General features: G+C 40.2%; 1 protein-coding gene across 1 annotated transcript; it reads right to left on the reverse strand.

Annotated features, from left to right (window-relative positions):
- Positions 1 to 1,381: 1,381 nt before the first annotated feature.
- LOC144537319 (cysteine-rich secretory protein LCCL domain-containing 1-like) lies at positions 1,382 to 20,532 on the reverse strand. The gene is made up of 15 exons (XM_078280967.1): positions 20,257 to 20,532; positions 19,334 to 19,694; positions 11,972 to 12,090; positions 8,927 to 9,059; positions 8,695 to 8,810; positions 8,393 to 8,493; positions 8,111 to 8,302; positions 7,366 to 7,426; positions 7,218 to 7,284; positions 6,926 to 7,056; positions 6,747 to 6,790; positions 6,560 to 6,632; positions 6,382 to 6,457; positions 6,152 to 6,285; positions 1,382 to 2,460 (listed from the first exon to the last, which is right to left on the reverse strand). The coding sequence occupies exons 2-15, from the start codon at positions 19,592 to 19,594 to the stop codon at positions 2,409 to 2,411; spliced, it is 1,560 nt and encodes a 519-aa protein (XP_078137093.1). The 5' UTR covers positions 19,595 to 19,694; positions 20,257 to 20,532; the 3' UTR covers positions 1,382 to 2,408.

The raw sequence follows: 20,532 nt of genomic DNA on the forward strand, positions 1-20,532 counted from the left end.
TTATCGACCTTCTGCACACACACACACGCACACACACACACACGCACACACACACACACACAGTTATTTCCCTTTTCCCATGGTTCACCCCCAATACGTTCTTTTCCATATGTTGTGAGGGTCAGTGTGCATGTAGCATGTACTCTCCCACATGTGCAATTAAATCTGCCAATTCAGATTTATGTTATTTCTATTCCCACATATGTACACCCATAAAATTCATAGAAATTAATTTAAAATAATTGCATTTACAGTATATTGGGTCACATTGGTGTCAGCAGGCCAGTATTCAACCCATCATGTTAGATTTAGTAGCACTTGTCTGGGAGATAACCAAGACTGGCAGCGTGAGTCACAACTGACATGGATATGGTGGAACCCATTACGGATTGGTCATTTCCCTCCATTGCTGCTCAGAAACAAATGAGGAGTGACGACTGCGCTCCCTGGTGAAGGACCCTAAGAGGAAAGCTGGGACATTTAAAATCAAACGCTTCCGCTTTCCAAGGTTTCAATAAATAACCGGAATGGATATTGGGGATGGGGGTACCCCATCCAGTGAGGTTTCGACGACAGTAGTGCAGGCTTCTTCAAAGGGAGCAATGGATTTTGAAGTCTAGGTGATTGGGTTCAATCTTCATCCAACCCACAAAACCTACCACTTCAGAGGTACTATGATCTTTGGCTCTCCATGCTTTTCCATTGGGTTAGAGCAAATGTGAAATGACTCATTGCCAATGAGGTTTTAGAGCAGATTGGGAGCTTTAATACGAGGCTACTAAGATCCATATTAGATGGACTGCTCCATGACCACTAAAAGCCTTCTGTTGTCATGGCCTCCAAGTTTCAGAGTGCCAATATATGATCATTTTAAGACATGTTATGTATGTGTCTATTTCATTTTTAGACTATCAAGAGAAGATTTTCTGTCAAAGTCTGCAAGTTCAAAATACTCATCCTAGAATTATCTTTGACTAATGCTTGAGGTGAAATGAGTCTGAGGCAGGGTGGTGTTTGAGGTTGGGATAAATCAGCAAACGTAAACATGCATCTGAGTTACGATCATGTTTCTTACTTATGAGAAATCTTCAAGAATAGGAATGAGCGCCGCCCTATCACCACAACCACCACAGATTTACAGCAGAAAATCCAAGTGGTTCAAAAGCAGATATATGAAGAGTTTTCAAATATCTAATATAACACCATAGATGTTTAGTTTTAAAGGTATTGATTATGATAATAAAAAGCCAATTATACAATCAACTGTGTGCAGTGTATATGTATCAGTGTATATAATCAAAATGTAAAAATGTTTTTACTTTTATTACATTGACTTTGAGTGATTTAAATGCCAAAAGCAAATGTCTGAGAAAGAACTGTGGTGGTTGTAATATTTTATTGCAAAATGGACTTTTCCTAACAGCCTGAGGTAGGAAAATATATATAAGGCACAGAGAAACAGTGACAAAAATACAATTAATTGCCCATTATATTGATTACAGCTTGAATGAAAGCTGAGAGCTGGTAAAAATATGAGCAAATATATCTGGTGATTAAAAACACCACTCCGCTACATACTGTATGAAATAAAACTGTTGCATAGGATTGCTTCTGTTTTTCATTGTCAAAGGGAGAGGAATAGATATGACCAGAAAATGTATTTGGAGTAGCGACATCCAGTAAAATGCAATCCATAATGAAGTCTGGCATATAGGTTGTATTTGGAGAATGACAACTCTGAGGAATGTGTGTACTTCCCGACCTGCAGGGAGTTTTAACTAAACCACATTATCTGAAAAAATAACCATACATAAAAAATCCATCACACTGGCAATTACAAAAAACATATAGCAGCATCCTTTATAAATCATATTGATATAAAGCATTATCATATAAAAATAAATGCATAACAATTTGTTTGCCAATCATTAAAAAATTACAAATTATGACACAAACATTTTCCAGAGCACCAGTAAAAATGTGCCAGACTTAATACAATACAAATGATATTCATCCTTAAGTGCCATTATAATGTTATATCATAGGATTTCTATAATCTGTATTCATACACAGCTATTTGTTAAAAGGGCAAGGTAATGGCACAAAGACAAAACAAGTGAATTTACAAATATACACAACAAAATATTCAGAGATATTTACAGTTAATATAATTTCTTGCTAAAGATAACAAATTGAGAACTCACTGCAAGTTAGTACGGACAGTTTCTCATTGTGTATGTGTCAAGTTTTTGTTGCTAGATTTACGCTGTCATGGAGACGACCTCCAACCCCTGGAGTGTAGCAAAGCAAGAAACATTTCAGTCATTGAGTTTGACAACTGGGCTTGATTTCGCCTATTCAACCGCCCAAGTGGGCTTTTTGTTTGGTGAAGCCGCCCTCTGGGGCACTCAAATCACAGCAAACACCCGGAACGCCTTCCCTCCAGGAGGGTTTTGAAGGCTGCAGGGGAAGAGAGAAAGAAGAGAGAAGAGTCAGCCTGGGTGCGGCATGTGTTAGATACAGAACATGTCCCAGCCTTTTGGAGAGAGACGTAGTCATGACATGCACACACAAACAGATAGACTTCAGGTTTTTTTTACGGAGAAATGTCCATGTCAGTGTGTTGTCTGACACTCTGACGACAGATAGGACACAAACAGAGGGTCAGGCTCCCTGAGAAAACAGATAAAGCACCCTTTTTCTACACAAACACAGGGGGTCTTCATGTGTTATTCCAACAGAGGCAGACATGTTGTGAAGTTAAAGCAGACAGATAAATGATGGGCAGATAGTAACAGATGTCAGGCATCTCAGCAAAGTGACAAAGATAAATGTGGTGGAGAGTGGCAAGGGAAGACAGGGGTGGACAGAAATAGAGAGGGAAGGCCATAGAATAAACGAGGCTGTGTGTGTGTTTGTCCTCTACACAGGTCATGTTAACAATAGTCATTCTGCAGACCAGAGAACAAGTTTGTGCAACTGAATATCTCTAAAAAAGTAGAACCTACTATACAGTATGTGGGTCACTTAAGCTTTAAACCAAGGCTGGTACGGAACTGTGACCTTAATGCTGTTGTAAAGTGGTACAGCATGGATCCAACAAATGCTCTCACTTTATTAGCATCAGCAAAGTATTTTCCTAGGCAATCACAAGCTAAATTGTCTCCTAATCCAAAAGTCATACCTTCTCAGTCTTCTTGATGCAGAAGGGCTGTATGACCTCCTAGAGAGGTACATGTTTACACTCTGCATAGATTTGAATTGTGTAGGTATTTTATTGCCTGGTTTAAGCTTCTTAACATTCCAATTGCCATCGTACAAACTAATGAGGTCTCGTTTCCTGCTGAGTTAGCAAGTGGCGACAAACAGGGTTGTTGCCCCTCCTCTTCGAAGAAGGTATGGTAAATTGATGGGGTGAATTAAGCAACGATGTACCTCTATGCCGACAATGGTGTGCTTTATTTGCAAATCTGCTATTTCCTACTTGAGATCCTTTATCCTATAAGCTTGTTTAGCGCTGCCTTTGACTATGAGTGTAACATTGTTAAGGGTTAACTGTTGGGTTAACTTGTAAATATTTCAGGTGTGATAGGTTTACTTGCAAATATTCTCAGCATCTTACTGTAAATGATCTACATGATCACTATAGCCTCAGGATTTGGTCCCTGTAAAAGGTCAGAAAGTCTGTTTCCCATTAGTAGTGTTTCCCATTATCGTTGACCAACTCTTACTGTATTAGAACAGTTAAACATTTTGTACCTGAAGTCAATTTAGATGTGATTTTATATAAGAAGTAATGCCTACACCTTCTGTTGAAGCCTGATCTGATAATATATTCTAAACAAGGCTAAAACAAGCTTCTACTCCAGAATATTCCACCTAAACCTACCTGGACCGTGCTCAGATTATAATGGCCACATAAAGTTGCCTCGATTCTGCATGGACTGACAAAAAGAATGGAAAGAGGGCTTATACAGAATTCATCCTTCTCCACATGCACTTTTGTCAACCTTATCCATCCTAAGTGTATCCACCAAATTGGTTGGACTAAGCTAAAGCGGTCTTAAATGTAGCCGTATATTGATCCCCTTTGTGTTAGATGCAGGATCCCTCCTCCTCAATGCATATGCTTTGCATTCATGTTTGTTTGTTTTCTTTATCTGAGCTGCTATACTCAGCTTTAGACCCTTGTCTGCTGATTGCCCTTTCTGACTTACTACCAAAAACAAACCCCTCCCAGAACTACATTAAGATGCACTCCTCTTCTCTGCACTAATTGCCAAACAATTAATTATTTTAAACTGGAAGCATGTTAATCGCCCTCCCATGTGCACTGCATAAGAAACTGCCTGCATCTTGAAAATATTAGGTTCACAAGGGAGGGCAGATTGGATACATTTCTCTCTACCTGAGAGCCAATAAATTCTCATTCCTTTTCTCTGAGCCCCAGCAAGTTAACCCCTTCACTTTCCAACCATGTTGTAAGACAGAATACTGACATATGACCAGTAATCTCCCTAAACAATGGATTTTATGATAGTATGCAACACCCTCTAATATTTCTTTGTTGTTGTTTTACACTTTTTTATTTTCTGTTTATTCTCTTTTATTGAAATTACATGAAATTCTTTATTAGGAATAACCCCTTGAGATGTAGCATCTCGTTTTCGAGGGGGTCCTTAAAGGCAAACATATACAATACATTCACAATTAGACAAAACAGTTAACAAAACAACTTGAGGAGACCTCAAGAAAAACATAACTCAAACATACATACATACTGTCAGACAAAAGACAAAGCTCTCCATCACACCAAAACCACCCATATCCTCCCCATTCAAACCATTAAATATTAGACAATAAACAGTTAAGGTCATTAATATACAGTTGAAAAAAAGAATTAAAAAAAATAATCTAATATAATAATGAAAATAAATAAATAATAAAATAAAGTAAATAAATAAAAATAGAAATATCAAGAATGAGGAAAGCAGTTGCAGCTTATATGCAAATAGCAGCTGTGTTCTGATAAACAATATCCGCATAATCAATTATAGGCAATAATAGTTGAGTAATCATTTTTAATCTAATCTGTTTTGAAAACAATTAATTGAGCGGTATAACATTCTTAAGCTACAGTTTATTTTTTTCAGGATAGAGTCAATATGAAGTCTGAAGGTAAGTCGGGAATCGAGCCAGAGGCCAAGATATTTAAACTCCTCAACATTCTCTAGAGGTGTACCATCCAGGAATTTGACCTCAAGAGAGTTATTTTGCTTATGGAGTGCAGATCTAGTTGCAAAGAGCATGCTATAGCACTTCTTTTTATTCAATAGAAGCAGATTAGAAGAAAACCATGTTTGAATACGATTGAAATCAAATTGAAGTGAGGTTTGAATCTCAGATATGTCATGTTTAGATGTACACATAACTGTGTCATCTGCATATAAATGGATCTGGCAGTCTAAACATATTTGTGGTAGATCATTTATAAAAATGGAAAATAAAAGGGGCCCTAGGGAAGAACCCTGAGGGACACCCGTTTCAATTATTCTAGGCTGGGAGAGAGCAGCATTAAGAGACACGCTTTGACGTCTGTAATGAAGATATGCATTAAACCAGAGAACAGCTGATTTGGAAAGACCAATAGCATATAGTTTATCAAAAAGAATATAATGATTGACCATGTCAAATGCCTTAGTGAGGTCAATAAAAATTGCACCAGTAGACCTGTTGTTATCTTGTGCAGAAAAGATATCATTGGTAAATATTGTAAGGGCTGTTGTTGTGGAATGATTAGGTCTAAATCCAGATTGATTTGGAGTCAAGAGGGAGAAGTCATTAATATATTTAGACAGTTGCCTAAAAATAAGCTTTTCAAATTAAATTATTTTGTGGTCTTATCTTGTAGTCTTTTGTGGTTCATTAAACTGTTGTTCTACCAATACAAGGTACCACTATCTTGAGTGCTGTCACAATAGGAGTGATCATTTTACTGTAAATGTACTTTTACTGTAATTTGTTGCACAATTATCCCTGAAAGTTAAACGTTTTCAAAAGTGTGTATTTTCCATACAAATTGCACATGACAATTTGCACACACATACAATATGCCACTTGGGTCAGCTTGGCTGGTTTAGGCATTACATACCTCTCTGAGAAAATGCCATTTTGGTATGAGGCAATGTAGTGTTTCCGCTTGTCCACTGGCATCACATCGATGTAACCACCCACGTCACTCCTGATTACTCCAGCGTGGACCGCTGCTCGGCATATACTGGACTTCTACATAGGTATGCAAGAGGAAAGGTAATGTTAGAAATCCTCATAAAAAAAATGATGACCCTGGTGGTGAATTCAGCTTTAAAAACAGGGACTTACATCAGAGTATATTCTGGTACCGATGACTCTGGATATGTGAGGATTCTCTTCTAAACAGTTTCTTGGACAGTATAACCTAAAAATAGAACAGTTGGACATGGGTAATGATGACTTGCACTTACATAAAGCTGGACAACTCAACTTATGCATGCAGGCAGACTTAAACTCAGGTTCATACCTTGGACAATGTTTTGCAGGTTTTTGGTATGAACACATCTGTGCAACTGTCGTTTCACATGTGATGGCTTTGACTGTAAGAAAAGATTACAGTCAACACACATAGTTGCAGCACAGCTTATTATGAGTAATTTCCTACAACATGTTACATATACATAATTACAGTGTCATATTATTGTCAGACTAACCTGCTACTTTGGAAACTGTGAAGGAATTAGCGCTCAGATATTTTCTGTCAAGAGGAAACAAAACATTGACATGAGACTAGATTATTTTCACTTATTGTGAGTATATTTTACCAATCAAATGCTATCAAATATCATCAGTATACATTCTTGATGTGATGTTTCTAATATTATTGCCTCACCCAAGAGACTGGACTCGGTTCTTGTTGGATTTAATGAAAAAGTCCTTTCTGCCTTGTCTTGTTACATCCATCCATCCTCCGTCATTATCTACGACACCAGCATGTAGACCAGCTCTGCACACACTGGATTGCTGCAAATAGTTATTTTACATTTTACAACATAATTTATATTGAAGGCCTTTTGTCGACACAGTTGTAAGCAAGTAGCACTTCAAGGACACTTTGACAGGAAACAACTGTTAATTGGTTTAATGTTGACTTCATAATTTGGATTACTCAGCCTGAGGCTCACCATTTCATAGTATACTGTTCCAATTACTTTTCCTGTAGCATCTAGACACCCAGCTGGACATTCATATCTGTAGAGTAATATGGGGAAAATTAGGTGAAATTAACTGTATACTCCATTTTTTTATTGTTATTTTTTATCTGAACTATACCTATTACATGGTGTTCCTTTACACTGATCTCGAAGCTTAGTGTCACAGGTCACAAGCTGAGCTGAAAAACATAAACATAAAGGCCTTTCAGTGCTCGTACAGGAACCAACATGCATGAAGTGGCAGCTCTGATGCAGACGACTAGTTTCTAGAAGCCTGGGTTGAGTGACACCCAGTGAGGACTGTTGTTGTGATGCTTCAAGAACTACTGTATAGAGAAGAATTCCTGCAACAAGGTTCAGGGTGGTCAGCAATTCTAGAGGAAGCGTCTCAGCTTACAAGCACAGGCCCGTTTCACTGCAAAGAGGAAGCCATTTAAAAACCGCACCGAGCCCCTTTCACCCCTCAACCCCTCTGAGCCGGCCAAAAGCAAACACACACTCGGGGGATCATGCTAAAATAGATCTCCCCTCTTTGCTCCAAAGAGTGACTTGCAAAATTAAGTACACTTCAGAAACTGTCAGGGTTAATCAGAGAGATGACAGATAAAGGATACAGAACATCAAGGCAATTTAAGATAAATTGCAAGAAAAACATTTCCGGTCAAGGCCTTTTTTTTGCACTTGTTATTCCTTATTGCTTTTTCAAGACTAAATTATCTGGTTTAACCCCCCCCAAAAATTCTTTTTAGATCATGCCCCATATTTCTTTCCACTCTGTGCACCTCCCAACCCTAAATCAGATCTGACACCCCCCATTTTGAGATGAAACTAGATCCAGAATAAACAGTTAAATGGCAGCTTACACATCTGCTGTGTGTTGACCACTTCACTCTTCTGCAGGTTCTCTGTGGGGGGCTTGGTGGGGGCTGGGGCGGGGAGACTGGAAGTCTTGGGCTTGGAGGCCCTAGACCAGGGCTTCTGTGGAGCACGGGGGGCCTCCGGCTCAATGAAGTTGTTTTCTTCCGTTTCCTCTTGTGGAGGGTTAGAGCTGTCATCTTCAAGTAAAGTCACAAAAGCAGGGTATAGTAAGCATATTTTCCCTCAGGTTTCCTTACTATGTCTTTCTCTATTTTCCACACACATACCTTTGTAGCAGAGGTTGTCCTTGCAACCTCCTCCATAGCTGGGAGGACAAGCAGAGCATGGGTTCCCATGTTTGTAAGGTGAATGCCCCCACCAGTTTCCCCTGTTCAGGTCATATAACAAGCAAGGCTTATTGAACAGAACACACACTACTAACTAACCCCGTTGTGTGTGACAATTTTAAACTTCAACCATGAGTGAAAAACCTTCAAAATTCAGGAGCAGATGATTACAAATTATGTTTCAACCTGTGTATCATGCAGTTGTGTAAGAACATCAAAGTTCTTGCAACAAATATGCTTACTTTGGTGAATAGTTGCAGACAAGATAGACGGCTTTGGCCCAAATCTGTCCCCACACATTCATGTTGTAACACATGTTGATGGCACAGCCAATCCGACTGCTGGTGGCCCATACCAGCTGTGAAAGAATGACAAGGCAGATCATGAAAAATGAGTATTAAGTCTTCAATCACTTAAGGATGAAGTCTCAAGAGGATAAAGGGTAAATAAATGGTATGATCCAGACCTAGCTACCTGTGTATAATGAGTACAAACTGGGCCGGAGCATCTGAAGGGGCAATAGGGGTTACACTCCTGAGGATAAGGGAAGGTGTAGTCTTTGACTTCATCATACCAGGCCTGCACATGGAATGTGGGTGGACGATACCTGGAGAGATGAGTAAGTGTACCTTTGATGACAATGTTCCAAAAAGCATTTATATTGGCTATTTTGGTGTGGGAGTTGGTATTATGCATCACAGCTGTTTTTCTGCTTACTGCAAGTCTACATTCCAAAACCTATATGCATATATGATACCCATACAGTTTAATAGTAGAAAACAAAGCAGCTCTTGGAAAAGACACTTTATTGATCCTGGGGTGAAATTATTTTTTTCAAATTGCACACACACACACACACACACACACACACACACACACACACACAAAATACACACACATGCACAAACAGGACCTGTACACATGCATTGATGGAAAGATGTCAAAGCAAGGGGGCTGCCCATGGACAGACACCCCAAGCAGTTGGGGGTTGCTTGCTCAAGGGCACCTCGGCAGTGCCCAGCCTCCGGTTACCAAGCCAATTCCCCACTGACTGAGCTACTGCCACCCCAAACTATTTACAAAACCACTACGTTGTTGTTCAAAATGTGTTCCAAGATGCAGGTGGTAGCTAAAGAGATAACATGCAACATGTAGCAAGCACATCATAACTTCAACTGCTGGTGCTTTGCTTTCTGTCTGGGGCTGCAAACCTGTTGGAGAGTAATCAGCAACATGTGACACACCTGGGCCTGGAGTGCCCAATGCAGAGCAGCAGCCAGTCCTGTGAGGGCAGACCTACCCACACAACATACATCTGTGTTGAGGCTTTTGGTTCCTTGGCCCTTGTTTTTACAGCATAACACACATGCAGCACATTTTCACTCATCCACTCCCTACAATATGGAAAGATTTACAGATTCCTCCCATCTGTTTGTTTGATTTGTTTTGGTTATTTTGTGTTAATTAAAACATTACTTTATTTGTTAGTTTATTCGTGTGTCTTTCGTTTTTGTCCCAGTCTAAGCGTCGGCTATGACAAGGTGACTCAAGACTCAAGAAGTTTAGTTACACTAAAGTCAGCTATTCAACATATGTAGTTACCATCTGTAGTTTGCAACAATTGGTTACCACAGCAAAGTAAACACATCTTAAGCTTCTAGATGGCAATAAAACATTCATGCTCTCTGAATAATTTGCAGTGACCAAGGCTTGACACTGATTTGGCACCAGGTGTTGTTAGTTAACCTGATTAGAATCAAGCGGACATCTTGACTGTGAAGTGATTTGATTAGATGTGGATCAAGAGTCTCTTATGTAAAGCACTGCTGTTTTCAGGTGCTCTATGGGGGACTAAGTGAACAAATGAGCAAACAAAAGAACATATGTAACAAATGTAGTAAATTCATATTAATGTCATCTGTGTAAACAAATTAGTGTTGGGACTTACAGAAATTATACAAAAAATGTAATGAGTGGAGATAGTGTGTTTTACGGTGCTAAATTAGTCATATAAAGCAAACTGCACTTGGCAAGCCAGCTAATTAGCAGTTGTGCTAATCTAAAACTAGCTAATTTACTATAATATAGGCTATTGTTTGTTTAATCTGTACACAAATAAAAATGTTAAAATGACTAATTGCATGCTGTTTAAATTGTAGATTTAATGCATTTGATGGTGTTAAATTGGTCAGAAAAACTAAGACAGTGTACTTGGCAAACAAGCTAGCTAGCAGTTGTGATAATCTAAAGCTCATTAACACATGATATATTGTTTGTTTAATCCGTACACATCTAGAAATGTAAAAATTATATGTTGAGGTTTTATGGGGAGTGTAACAAGTGGGTTTTTATGGATTTTACGGTGCTAAATTGGTAAAGTAATTATATAAAGTAAAACAGTGCACTTGGCAAAAAAGCTAGCTAGAAGTTGTGCTAAACTAAAGCTTACTCAAATAACTTCTAAAGTAGCCTAGTTAAAAGACTATTCTTAACGATTAAAAATAACTGTATGAGCCAAGTGCGGCTAGCTAACTGTTTGACTGACCAGTACATATATTTTGTTCCTATCCTGGTACACATTTTCATGTTAGTGAATTTGTAATATCACATTCACTCCCTCCAGGATGTTGCGATCGCAACAATTAACGCAAATTCAGCCAATCACCGTGAATTCGGTGTGACTTGCAATTTTGACCAATCACCACTGCGAAAGACATCAATGTACGCTGTAACGTTTTTTCACTCTAAAGTCGCTGAAAGCTGCTGCTGTTTCAATCCTGTCGGCTCTCTGCAGCGGGCAGGGCTGCTGCTCAGTTCCCCACCGCGACTGACGCGCGCACACAAAAGAAAAGTGAGTGCAATGACAACTTAAAGTACAATAAGTACTTTATCAAACCGTATGAATGTGTGTCCCTGGCCAAGCCAGGATAGGAAATTAACAATTAACAATGTAAAGATCAACAAGCCACTGACACATGTTTAAATTTGATTCATTCAATAAATTATAATTTTTTACCAGCCATTTTCATATTATACCAACATTTGCAGCATCCTGAGCATTTTTGGTAAGGTTACTAGGAAAACTCAGCCCAAAGTAGTTTTATTCTCCCTGAAACAAGTTTCTTTTTTATTTTTAAAGAAGATTTTCACTGTCTCTCACAACTTCATTGCAACAGAAATACAAAAGACATCGCAACTTTTATCGAAATTTTTTACAAAAGTTTCCGCAAAATCAGGCACTTTGGGCCGCAACAATCTAAATAAAAAGGCCGTGAAATCCTGGAGGGACTGCACATTATACTTAAATTCTGTTCCTATCCATGTACAATAATAAGCAACACAGAATTAGATGCAAGCCTCCCGTCAGTCATTCCTCAACATGACGAAAACGTCAAGGGGCTGCTTGGTGTCTTTCATGTTACATTCTTAAATGTTTTTAGGAAGACAATTTTTTAGCCTCAATCTTTGATCAAATAAACATCTATATGCAGAAACTGCACAGAATTAAGTATTGTTTACCTTCCCCAGTGTGCTCCCAGGTTCTGTCCAATCTGTGGCAGTAAACTGGCAGGTCCGTGCTCCCATAGACAGGTCTCTGCCCACTCCTCTGCCGTACGCTCCAACTCTGTGTCCCACACCTGCACAGGAGATGAGATGGAAAAACAATACAAAGTTGTTTTCAGCATTATATTTGATGAGAAGTGGAAATAAACCGACCCAGGGCAACCCAAAGTTGCTAAAATATTGCTTCTAATGGGCCATAAGATATAGCAAAGTCACATCATTGGATGGCTAATGTGAAACTGGAGATATTCACTGCCTTATAGGGTTTGTTCACTTGTCAATGATATTAGGTGGTAGTCAAAAACATACTGAACAAGGATTACTTATCATATGTCATGATAAGTAATAGGGACTAGGAGCTGCACTGATCTCTAAACTACGTGCAGCACTGTGTTGATGTGTTGCTGCTGCTGTATAAAGAGCTTTTTGACTCTCTTATTGCTGCTCAGCTGATTTTCCCCAGATGGGTTTTCCCATAGGATCGGGTGTTATTCAAAAAATGCAAAAGCTGTTTTTCCTTAAGTAATACCTTCCATATGTCTCTGGTGAGATGTCTGGGTGCAAGCTTTTGTTTCACTTTACCTCTTTCTGAATTGCCATTAGTTAAGTTTGGCTCTGGTTGGATACTAAGGGATCATATTCCCATTCTGGGGTTTTCTGGGAATGCAAAGAGTGTCTTTCCTCTTTCTGCTGACCTACATTCTACCATAAAAAAATGTTAGAATAACACCAGCAGCTGTAATTCCTCTGAAGGACACTGTATGTTCCTTTAATTGCACACCTTCACTTTCACCTTCAGTGTAGGATATCTAACAGGTTTCTACAAAAAAAGTCAATTAGTTTGCGCGTGTGTGTGTGTGTGTGTGTGTGCATAAGTGTGTGTTTGTGTGCGTTAGCATTAGTATACCAGCGGAGGTGTCAGAAGTTTTCACATTTCACACATTGGGCCCTGGAAGTCATAGCTTACCCTCACTGAAATCTCATCCAATACCAGTCACTAAAATAACTCCCCTGTTTCCACCACCGCCTCCTTCTCCATCGTCCGTCACCCACTTTCAGTTCCACCAGAAACAACTGCTGTTCTCTGCATTACTCCCGAAACACACACCTACCTAACAACAGGATGTCTGGCAGCGCTGCAAATTAACTATTAACTCTGACCAGCTCTTTCTGGGAATCCAGCTAGCTGTTGAGAGGACGTATTTTTTTTAAATCAACACCAAAGTAATATTGGCTCACTCTTCCATGATTACAGTGTGTTATGTCAGATTTTAACACAAAGCCTCGTAGAAATGTTACATAACTGGCATATAGAACAAATAAACTGTCGGAGGTGTGGAGTATATGTTTCATTCATCTCTTCCCTTGCAAAGAGGGAATGTATTCATGTTACAGCAACCTCATCTGGAGTTGCCTGTGGTCTGTCTTGCACAGTAAGGCCAAATGATGACTGACAGAGCCAGCGCTAAAACAGGAAGGAGAATGTGTTTACCTGAAACTCTATCTCTGCTCAGAAATGACCTCTGTTGGCAGGGAGCAAGTAAATGTAATTGTCATATCTGTTTTGTTTTTTCCCCTGGTTATCCCTTTTTGCCACTACAATAGCTCACGATTCTGAAACAGAAACATTAAAGAGATTTAAGCGTAGTCATCATCAATAATGGAAGACAGCAGAAAGAAGAAATTCAGTTATAACCTTACATTTCTATCCACATCTTATACCCCTTAAATTTTTTCGACAAGTGACCTTGCACGAAAAAATAATCAATGTTTTCACTGATGATGAGCAGACACATTTCACTGAGCTGTGGTAACTGGCAAACGATCTGCAAACCACAGCACATAGGACGTTCTATGCTTGAGCCAATGTTTTTGACCATTAATGAACGGTTATGGGTCTGAAAACATTTAGCTGTGGCCACAACTACAGAAGGTTGCAAGCCAAAAAGTGACCAAAACTCTCTCACTTGCTCCATTCCATCGTCCTCAAACTTGCAAAGAAAGCAGGCAGAGAAAGTGTTGACCGAGACACACATATTTTTCAACTGTTGCATCTGGTGCAGAGTGCAGCCGGCTTGTCAAGCTGCTGTTGTTTGCACAGTTAGCCCAGCAGGAGAGGCCTCATAACCCCCCCCACACACACACACACACACACACACACACACACACACACACACACACATACACACACATACACTTCAACCCCCACCCACCCTGACCACACTTCTGCTGGGGCCCTTAAAGAAAAACACCTCCTCTGCTAAAGTCTTTCAGTACAGTGCACACAGCATTGTGTATTTCGCTTAACACTTCATTTGCGGCCAGGTTTTTTTTCTCTTCCTTGGTCATCTGGTTGCATTCCAAAGTGTATAGCGGTGTACTTCCTTTGCAAGTTTAGATTTGCTGTTAATAATCGATGGTGCATGCAGAGAAACATACATGATATGGGACTTAAAGAAAGTGAAGGTGTTAGAGAGAAGACAGGGAGGCAAAGACAGTGTTTCATGCTTTGCATTCCAGCCCACATCAACTCACATCAGACATCCTGGGGCTGACCATTGTCTGAAATTTGTCAACCAGCAAATACCATGATCTTCGAAGGTTATTACAGGAACATAGTTTGACCAGAACAGCATAGACAATTATTATAGGCTTGACTTGAACAGGAAGCTGTCTCACTTAATGGACATCATAAGTGAGCCATACAGTTAAATGGTTGGGTTAGCCTGTTATTTTGATTGGGTCTGACATTGGGAGATTTTCCTTCTGGGCATACAGTTTCACATATATTTGTGGGATCATTGGAATTTGATAATTTCATTTACATGTGTTTTGCATATCAGCAAACTTTTATGACCACGCTCCCTGAAGTATTCGTGGAAGGTGCTATTGCAGGCCATTCTTTATAAGTGCATTTGGAGCAAGAGCTAAATTCTTGGCATTACATCAAGCAGGTTCAGTGTGGACACTGGACTCCCACAAGGATGTGCCTAATTGCCTCTTCTGTTTGTGCTATTCGTGGACAGGTTACAGCCGGTGCAGGTGAGGCCCAGAGAATGTCCAGCTTCGTGACATTACGGTGGCATCTTTGCTATTTTGTGATAGTATTATGCTTTTGGCTTCATTGGAACATGATCTTGGATGTGGACTGGAGCGTAATTCTTTCATACTATTGTATTCAGCTGCTGCTCTTTATCTAGAGTAATCTCGCATTGCCAGACCTTTCTCCACAGCGCTGTGGAGTAAGGTCTGGCTACACCACAGATACATTCTGAGATAGGAGGAAAAAATTACTCTGGGTTGTTTGCATTTCTTTAAACCAATCACAATCGTCTTGGGTGGCGCTATGTTCCGGATGCAGCGATGGTGCCTCTGCAAAATAGTCTTGGAAAGGAACTTGTTTTGGTGACACATTTGCACCTGCAAAAGAAACGCCACATAAAATATTAAACTAAGCTAATTGTTCACACAATACAGTAACGTGAGCTATTTAAATTAGCTGGATACATGTTCATTTTACTCTTACCAGTGTATCGCCGTGTACTTCGTCCAAAGCAATCCCCACCCATCGGTATCGAAACGTCCCAGTTAGAGAGTAAATGACGTAAACATATCCTTTGTAAATCCTTACAATCATTCACCAAAAGGACGAAGCTGGCTTGCGTTTTTGCACGATTAAAATTTTTGTCAAAGTTTATAATAAGGTGTAATGTTAGCTTGCTAGCTCAGAGGTTGTTCTTGTTGTGAAAGGGCACCTTCCACCTTGTAGCTTTGCCCTTTGCCAGGCTTATCCTGGCATTATACTTCCATTTATCAGACTACGTCTTGAAAAGCCAGTTTTGAGCACTTGTTTTGGATAGCCCGGCACACACTGTAGAGATTCAATCTCTCAGCTGGCCTGTGAACTCTGAGGTCATCTGCAGGAGAAACTGCAGACATTTGCAGGGACAAAAGATGTTTGGACTGCTTTTCTTAATCTTTCTTAACCTTGAGTCTGATAATTACTAGGGCTGTCAGCATTAACATGTTAATCGCGATGCAATTAAGGGCCAAGCATAACACGTTCATTTTTTGAATCACATTAATCGCATGCCGCCATTTATTAATTTATTTTACACTTCACTCGGCTTCGCGTCATGCCTAACAACGCCCCTTAACTGTTCTAAAATCACTACAATCTAGCTAGGCTACTATTTTACTACTCTTTACTATTTTGACTTATCATCAAGCTGCCATACTTCCTCGTAACACATCCTGCTGCTGCAGGCTGCAGGCATGATGGAGAAAGACAGCAGCAACACAATTCTGAATGGTGCTTTTTATTTTCCGAAACTCCCGGACAGCTCAGTAGACAAGTCGAAAGCCATATGCACATTGTGTAAAGCCGAATTAAAATATCACTGAAGCACGTCAAGCTTGAGCTACCACCTACGAGCTAAGCATAGTAGTACAGTTAACGTGACTCAGGTTGATGCTAGCGGGCTCAGGCAAAGCACTATTTTGGAGAATGCTACTTGCCGACCTTTGGATTAAACCAAATCCCCAAAAAATACTACAGCTCTTTCAAAATGGGTGGCAACTAACTGCAGACCTGTCAGCATCGTAGAAGACTAGGGTCTTAAAGACGTACTACGGTTGGCATGTTCTGAATTGTGCAATAATGACAGATTCACACATTTTTCTTTTGTTTACAGTAAATAAATATAAACAAATACAAATCATAAAGTCATTTTCTTTGCATTCATTTGATTCCCAATCAAGATACACTGGTAAGAATGGCTTTCCATTGTTACTATGTACTTAAAAACAGTTCTGAAATGCAAAATAATAGAATTTTAATCATGTGATAAAACATGCGATTAATCGCGATTAACTATAGAAATTCAGCGATTAATATCGATTAAGAAAAATTTTATCGTTTGACAGTCCTAATAATTACTTTGTATTTGGCAATGTCATGATTCTAACTATTCTCTTAACACTGTTTCACACGCTTGTACACATACCATAATTAAACATCTTAAAGTTAATTCAAGGCAAATGTATTAGTCTAGAACTTAATTATTGTCTGATTGGACAGCCACATTATCCAATAATAAATTAAAATGGATTACGCTTGCAGCACAACTTAACTGACTCATCCCAGACAGAAAACTGTCGATATAGCTTTTTATTTAACTGCTAACATCATCGCCATTCACACCTGAGTGCAGCCCAGCAAAGCCAAGTTAAACATCAAGGTCGGTCGGCCCTTTCTCCCAAGATGCCATCTGTTTGTCTAGCAGCGCTTCAAACACTGATACTTCTCTGTTTATACCTGTGGGTCAACATTTGAGTGAGAGACAGAACCGCTGTCCTGCCTACTGAAGGTGCATTGAAGCTTTGGGGATCGCTACGGAGTGTGAATGCTTATCCGGGGAATTTTTTGGGCCTCTGTGTTGGATAATGACAGAATGGGAACGGAGCCACAGGAATAAAAGAGATGGAGGCAGAGAAAGAGAGAGGGCAAGAAAAGGAAACAGATGAAGGGGGGAGGAAAGAGAGAGATTTGAATTGATGTTATCTCTGAGTCTCTGTGATGCTTGCCATAGAGGGTCAGCCGGGTTAAGGTTTAATACAATGGCAGACAATAACAAAGCTGATGGGTAAATGGCTGTGTGTGTGTGTGTGTGTGTGTGTGTGTGTGTGTGTGTGTGTGTGTGTGTGTGTTTGTGTTCATCTGCATGCATGAGTGTGTTGGGATGAGCAGAGGAGCATGTCCATGAAGTGTTCCAGTACAGTGAAGCTGTGAGGCTTCTGAAAGGTGACAGCAGTTCAACACAGGCACAAGGAAAATCTGAGATATATGGAGCCCCTTTCAAAATAAAGCTCTAAAAATCCCTGAAAATCCACTTTACAGTACATATGTGACCTGAACATCTGAAAGAGATTGACATCTACAGAACTGCAAATAAGATTTCAGCTAGTATTCTTACAAGTCATTGTCTCTTTTTTACATTGTGCTCCTTCCAAATGTCTCCAGCTTTATTTTACTCTTGCCTTACTCTCATCCTCCTGTCTTCTTTTCAATTATTTTTGACACCCATTTTATTCTCCCTCCATCTGTCTCTCATTGCCTCTCATGTGCAACTCTCCTATATCATTTTTACACCTCTATTTGTATTTACCTGCAGTAGTCTTTGCTAGCTTCAACTCTCTTCCTCTCATCTCACGTCCTCTTGTTGCATGCCTATCTATATTTCACCCCTGGGTGCCCCTGGAGCTAAAAAAAAAAAAAAAAAAAAAAAAACAGCCAACTGTAACAGGAGACAGTAGAAAATGAGCTGTGTGCTGCTGGCTCAGCATTTCCCCACTACAGTGTGCCTCAACCAGAAGCCTGCCAGGCAGAGTGGTGCTTTCACACACGTACATGCACACACACACACACACACACACACACACACACACACACACACACACACACACACACACACACACACACAAGGGGTCCTCAAGTCCAACCTCTCAATTATACAATTACACAGTCCAGCAATTGCCCCCAGCAGGAACTGTTTATTTGCCTTTACCATTGAATAATACTGCCTTTTGTTCCATAGTGCTTTAAGTGAAGATGAAAGGATGATAAAACCTCATTACTTTCTGCACACTGTATTGATTTTTAACCTTCTTAAGTACTGTTGGTGGCAATGTACTGTGGCGGTCAAGCAGTGCCTACACATGTAGTGCATTTGGAAAAGTTCCAGGACTGTGGAGCACTGACTTTCAGAAAGAGTGGTGTGCCTGTGTGTGTGTGTGTGTGTGTGTGTGTGTGTGTGTGTGTGTGTGTGTTTAGTAGGGGGTTGACAGCTGGTAAAACAAGCCCCAGTGCCGTGCTCTGATTCTAATTGCACTGTGAAAAGTGATCTGGCACTGTACACACATGTGATGGCCAAAGGATAAAGTCAAACAAATCTCTTAGCATCAGTAAAAAAAAACGCAGTAGTAATGTGATCATTGGCAAGTTGGTGGAATTCTTTTCTGCTGACAAAACAACCAAAGTCACATGGGTACAGACTTGTGTGTGTGAGGGGAGGGGCTCATGTGTGAAGGTGCTTAGATGCTGGCATGCTGCTTGTGTGTGAGCCAAGAGGGACAATTGCCAGCCGGTCTGGTGACTGGGTCAGTTCACTAAGCTATATGATCCACAAGTGTGCAAGACTTTTAGGGAGTTCAGAATGGGGTCAACACATGTGTTACATATAACTGCATGAAGTATAAATGCACTTCTTCATGGGAATCAATCTCATCGGACAAAACATCCTCCCTCCATCCACCTACCATGTACTCCATGTTGGCTGACGGAGGGTAAACCTGGCCTCTGAGCTTGTTGTGAAGGTCCAGGATGAGCTGAGCGTCACTGTCTGTAATGGCCCTCTTCCCCCTCTGCTTGGCCTCCCACCAGTCCCCCTCCTCGTCCATATACTTGTCCAGAATTTGCCCCCAGTCCGTGGAGTTTGGAAGCATCACCATGGAAGTGGCCGTCTGAAGCAGCAGGAGCAGGGACACGCCCCTCAGCCAGTGCAGAGATACATGCCTCATCCTGGATAAGTGCTGGAGACAGTGATCGTAGTGATCCTCTCAAACTCAGGCAGGGTGGATGAGGACACAGAAAGACACTCTTCTTTGTCGACAGTGCGAGCTGGCAAAGGAGCCGAAAGGAGAGAGAAAAACAGGATTATTGGATGGATTGGAACTGGTGTTCTGTATCAAATTTGCTGAATAACTTGGGTAAATATTGAACTTGGTGAGGACAGAGGATTGGCTTGTAGACACTTGGTTTGGTGCAGTGCCACGGGTAACCTCATGGAGTTCATTGGGGTAAAGCTGGCAGACTGAGAATGACTAGTGAAGTGTGGATTAAAGAAATCACTACTCCTTTAAGATTTTACAACTTTTTCCTTAATAAATAAAAGGAAAGACAGCTTGGGAGCTGTTCAAAATAAATACTGCATCTCAAATCACATTAAGCAGTACGGCTGTAATACATGTAGTCACGTGCACAGAATGCTGCACAGCTAATGCATTCACATTACTGTATCTATATGCATACATATCTTTAGTTGAACATTTTGGTATGCATGCTGCAATGCTGACAGAAGCTGATATAACGTGCCAATACCTAATGGAAAACGTGAAGAGTAATACATATTGAAATAGAAATGGAGTGGTGTGATTTAATGTTGACTTTGGAAATAATTTACCTTTAATGAATTGGAATGCAGCCCGCTTCTTGAGATCCTGACAGAGATCTAGATCTGGCTGTAAGAAAACTTCAGCAGCAGAAGAAGAAAAAAAGTCCGCCTTCAAAGTAGCTAAGTTGCAGAGCTCAGGTGGAGCGGCGGGGACTGTCGCTGGCTGCCATATGACACAAATCAAAAGATGAGATGTGGCCGCTTCACTCCGTTTGAGAAGAGAGAGAGCGGGTCTTTCTTCTTTCAGGATTCTTGCACTAAAGCCGCTAAAGCGTCACTTATCCA

Source organism: Sander vitreus, chromosome 22 (assembly GCF_031162955.1).
Source record: "Sander vitreus isolate 19-12246 chromosome 22, sanVit1, whole genome shotgun sequence".
Lineage (NCBI taxonomy): Eukaryota > Metazoa > Chordata > Actinopteri > Perciformes > Percidae > Sander > Sander vitreus.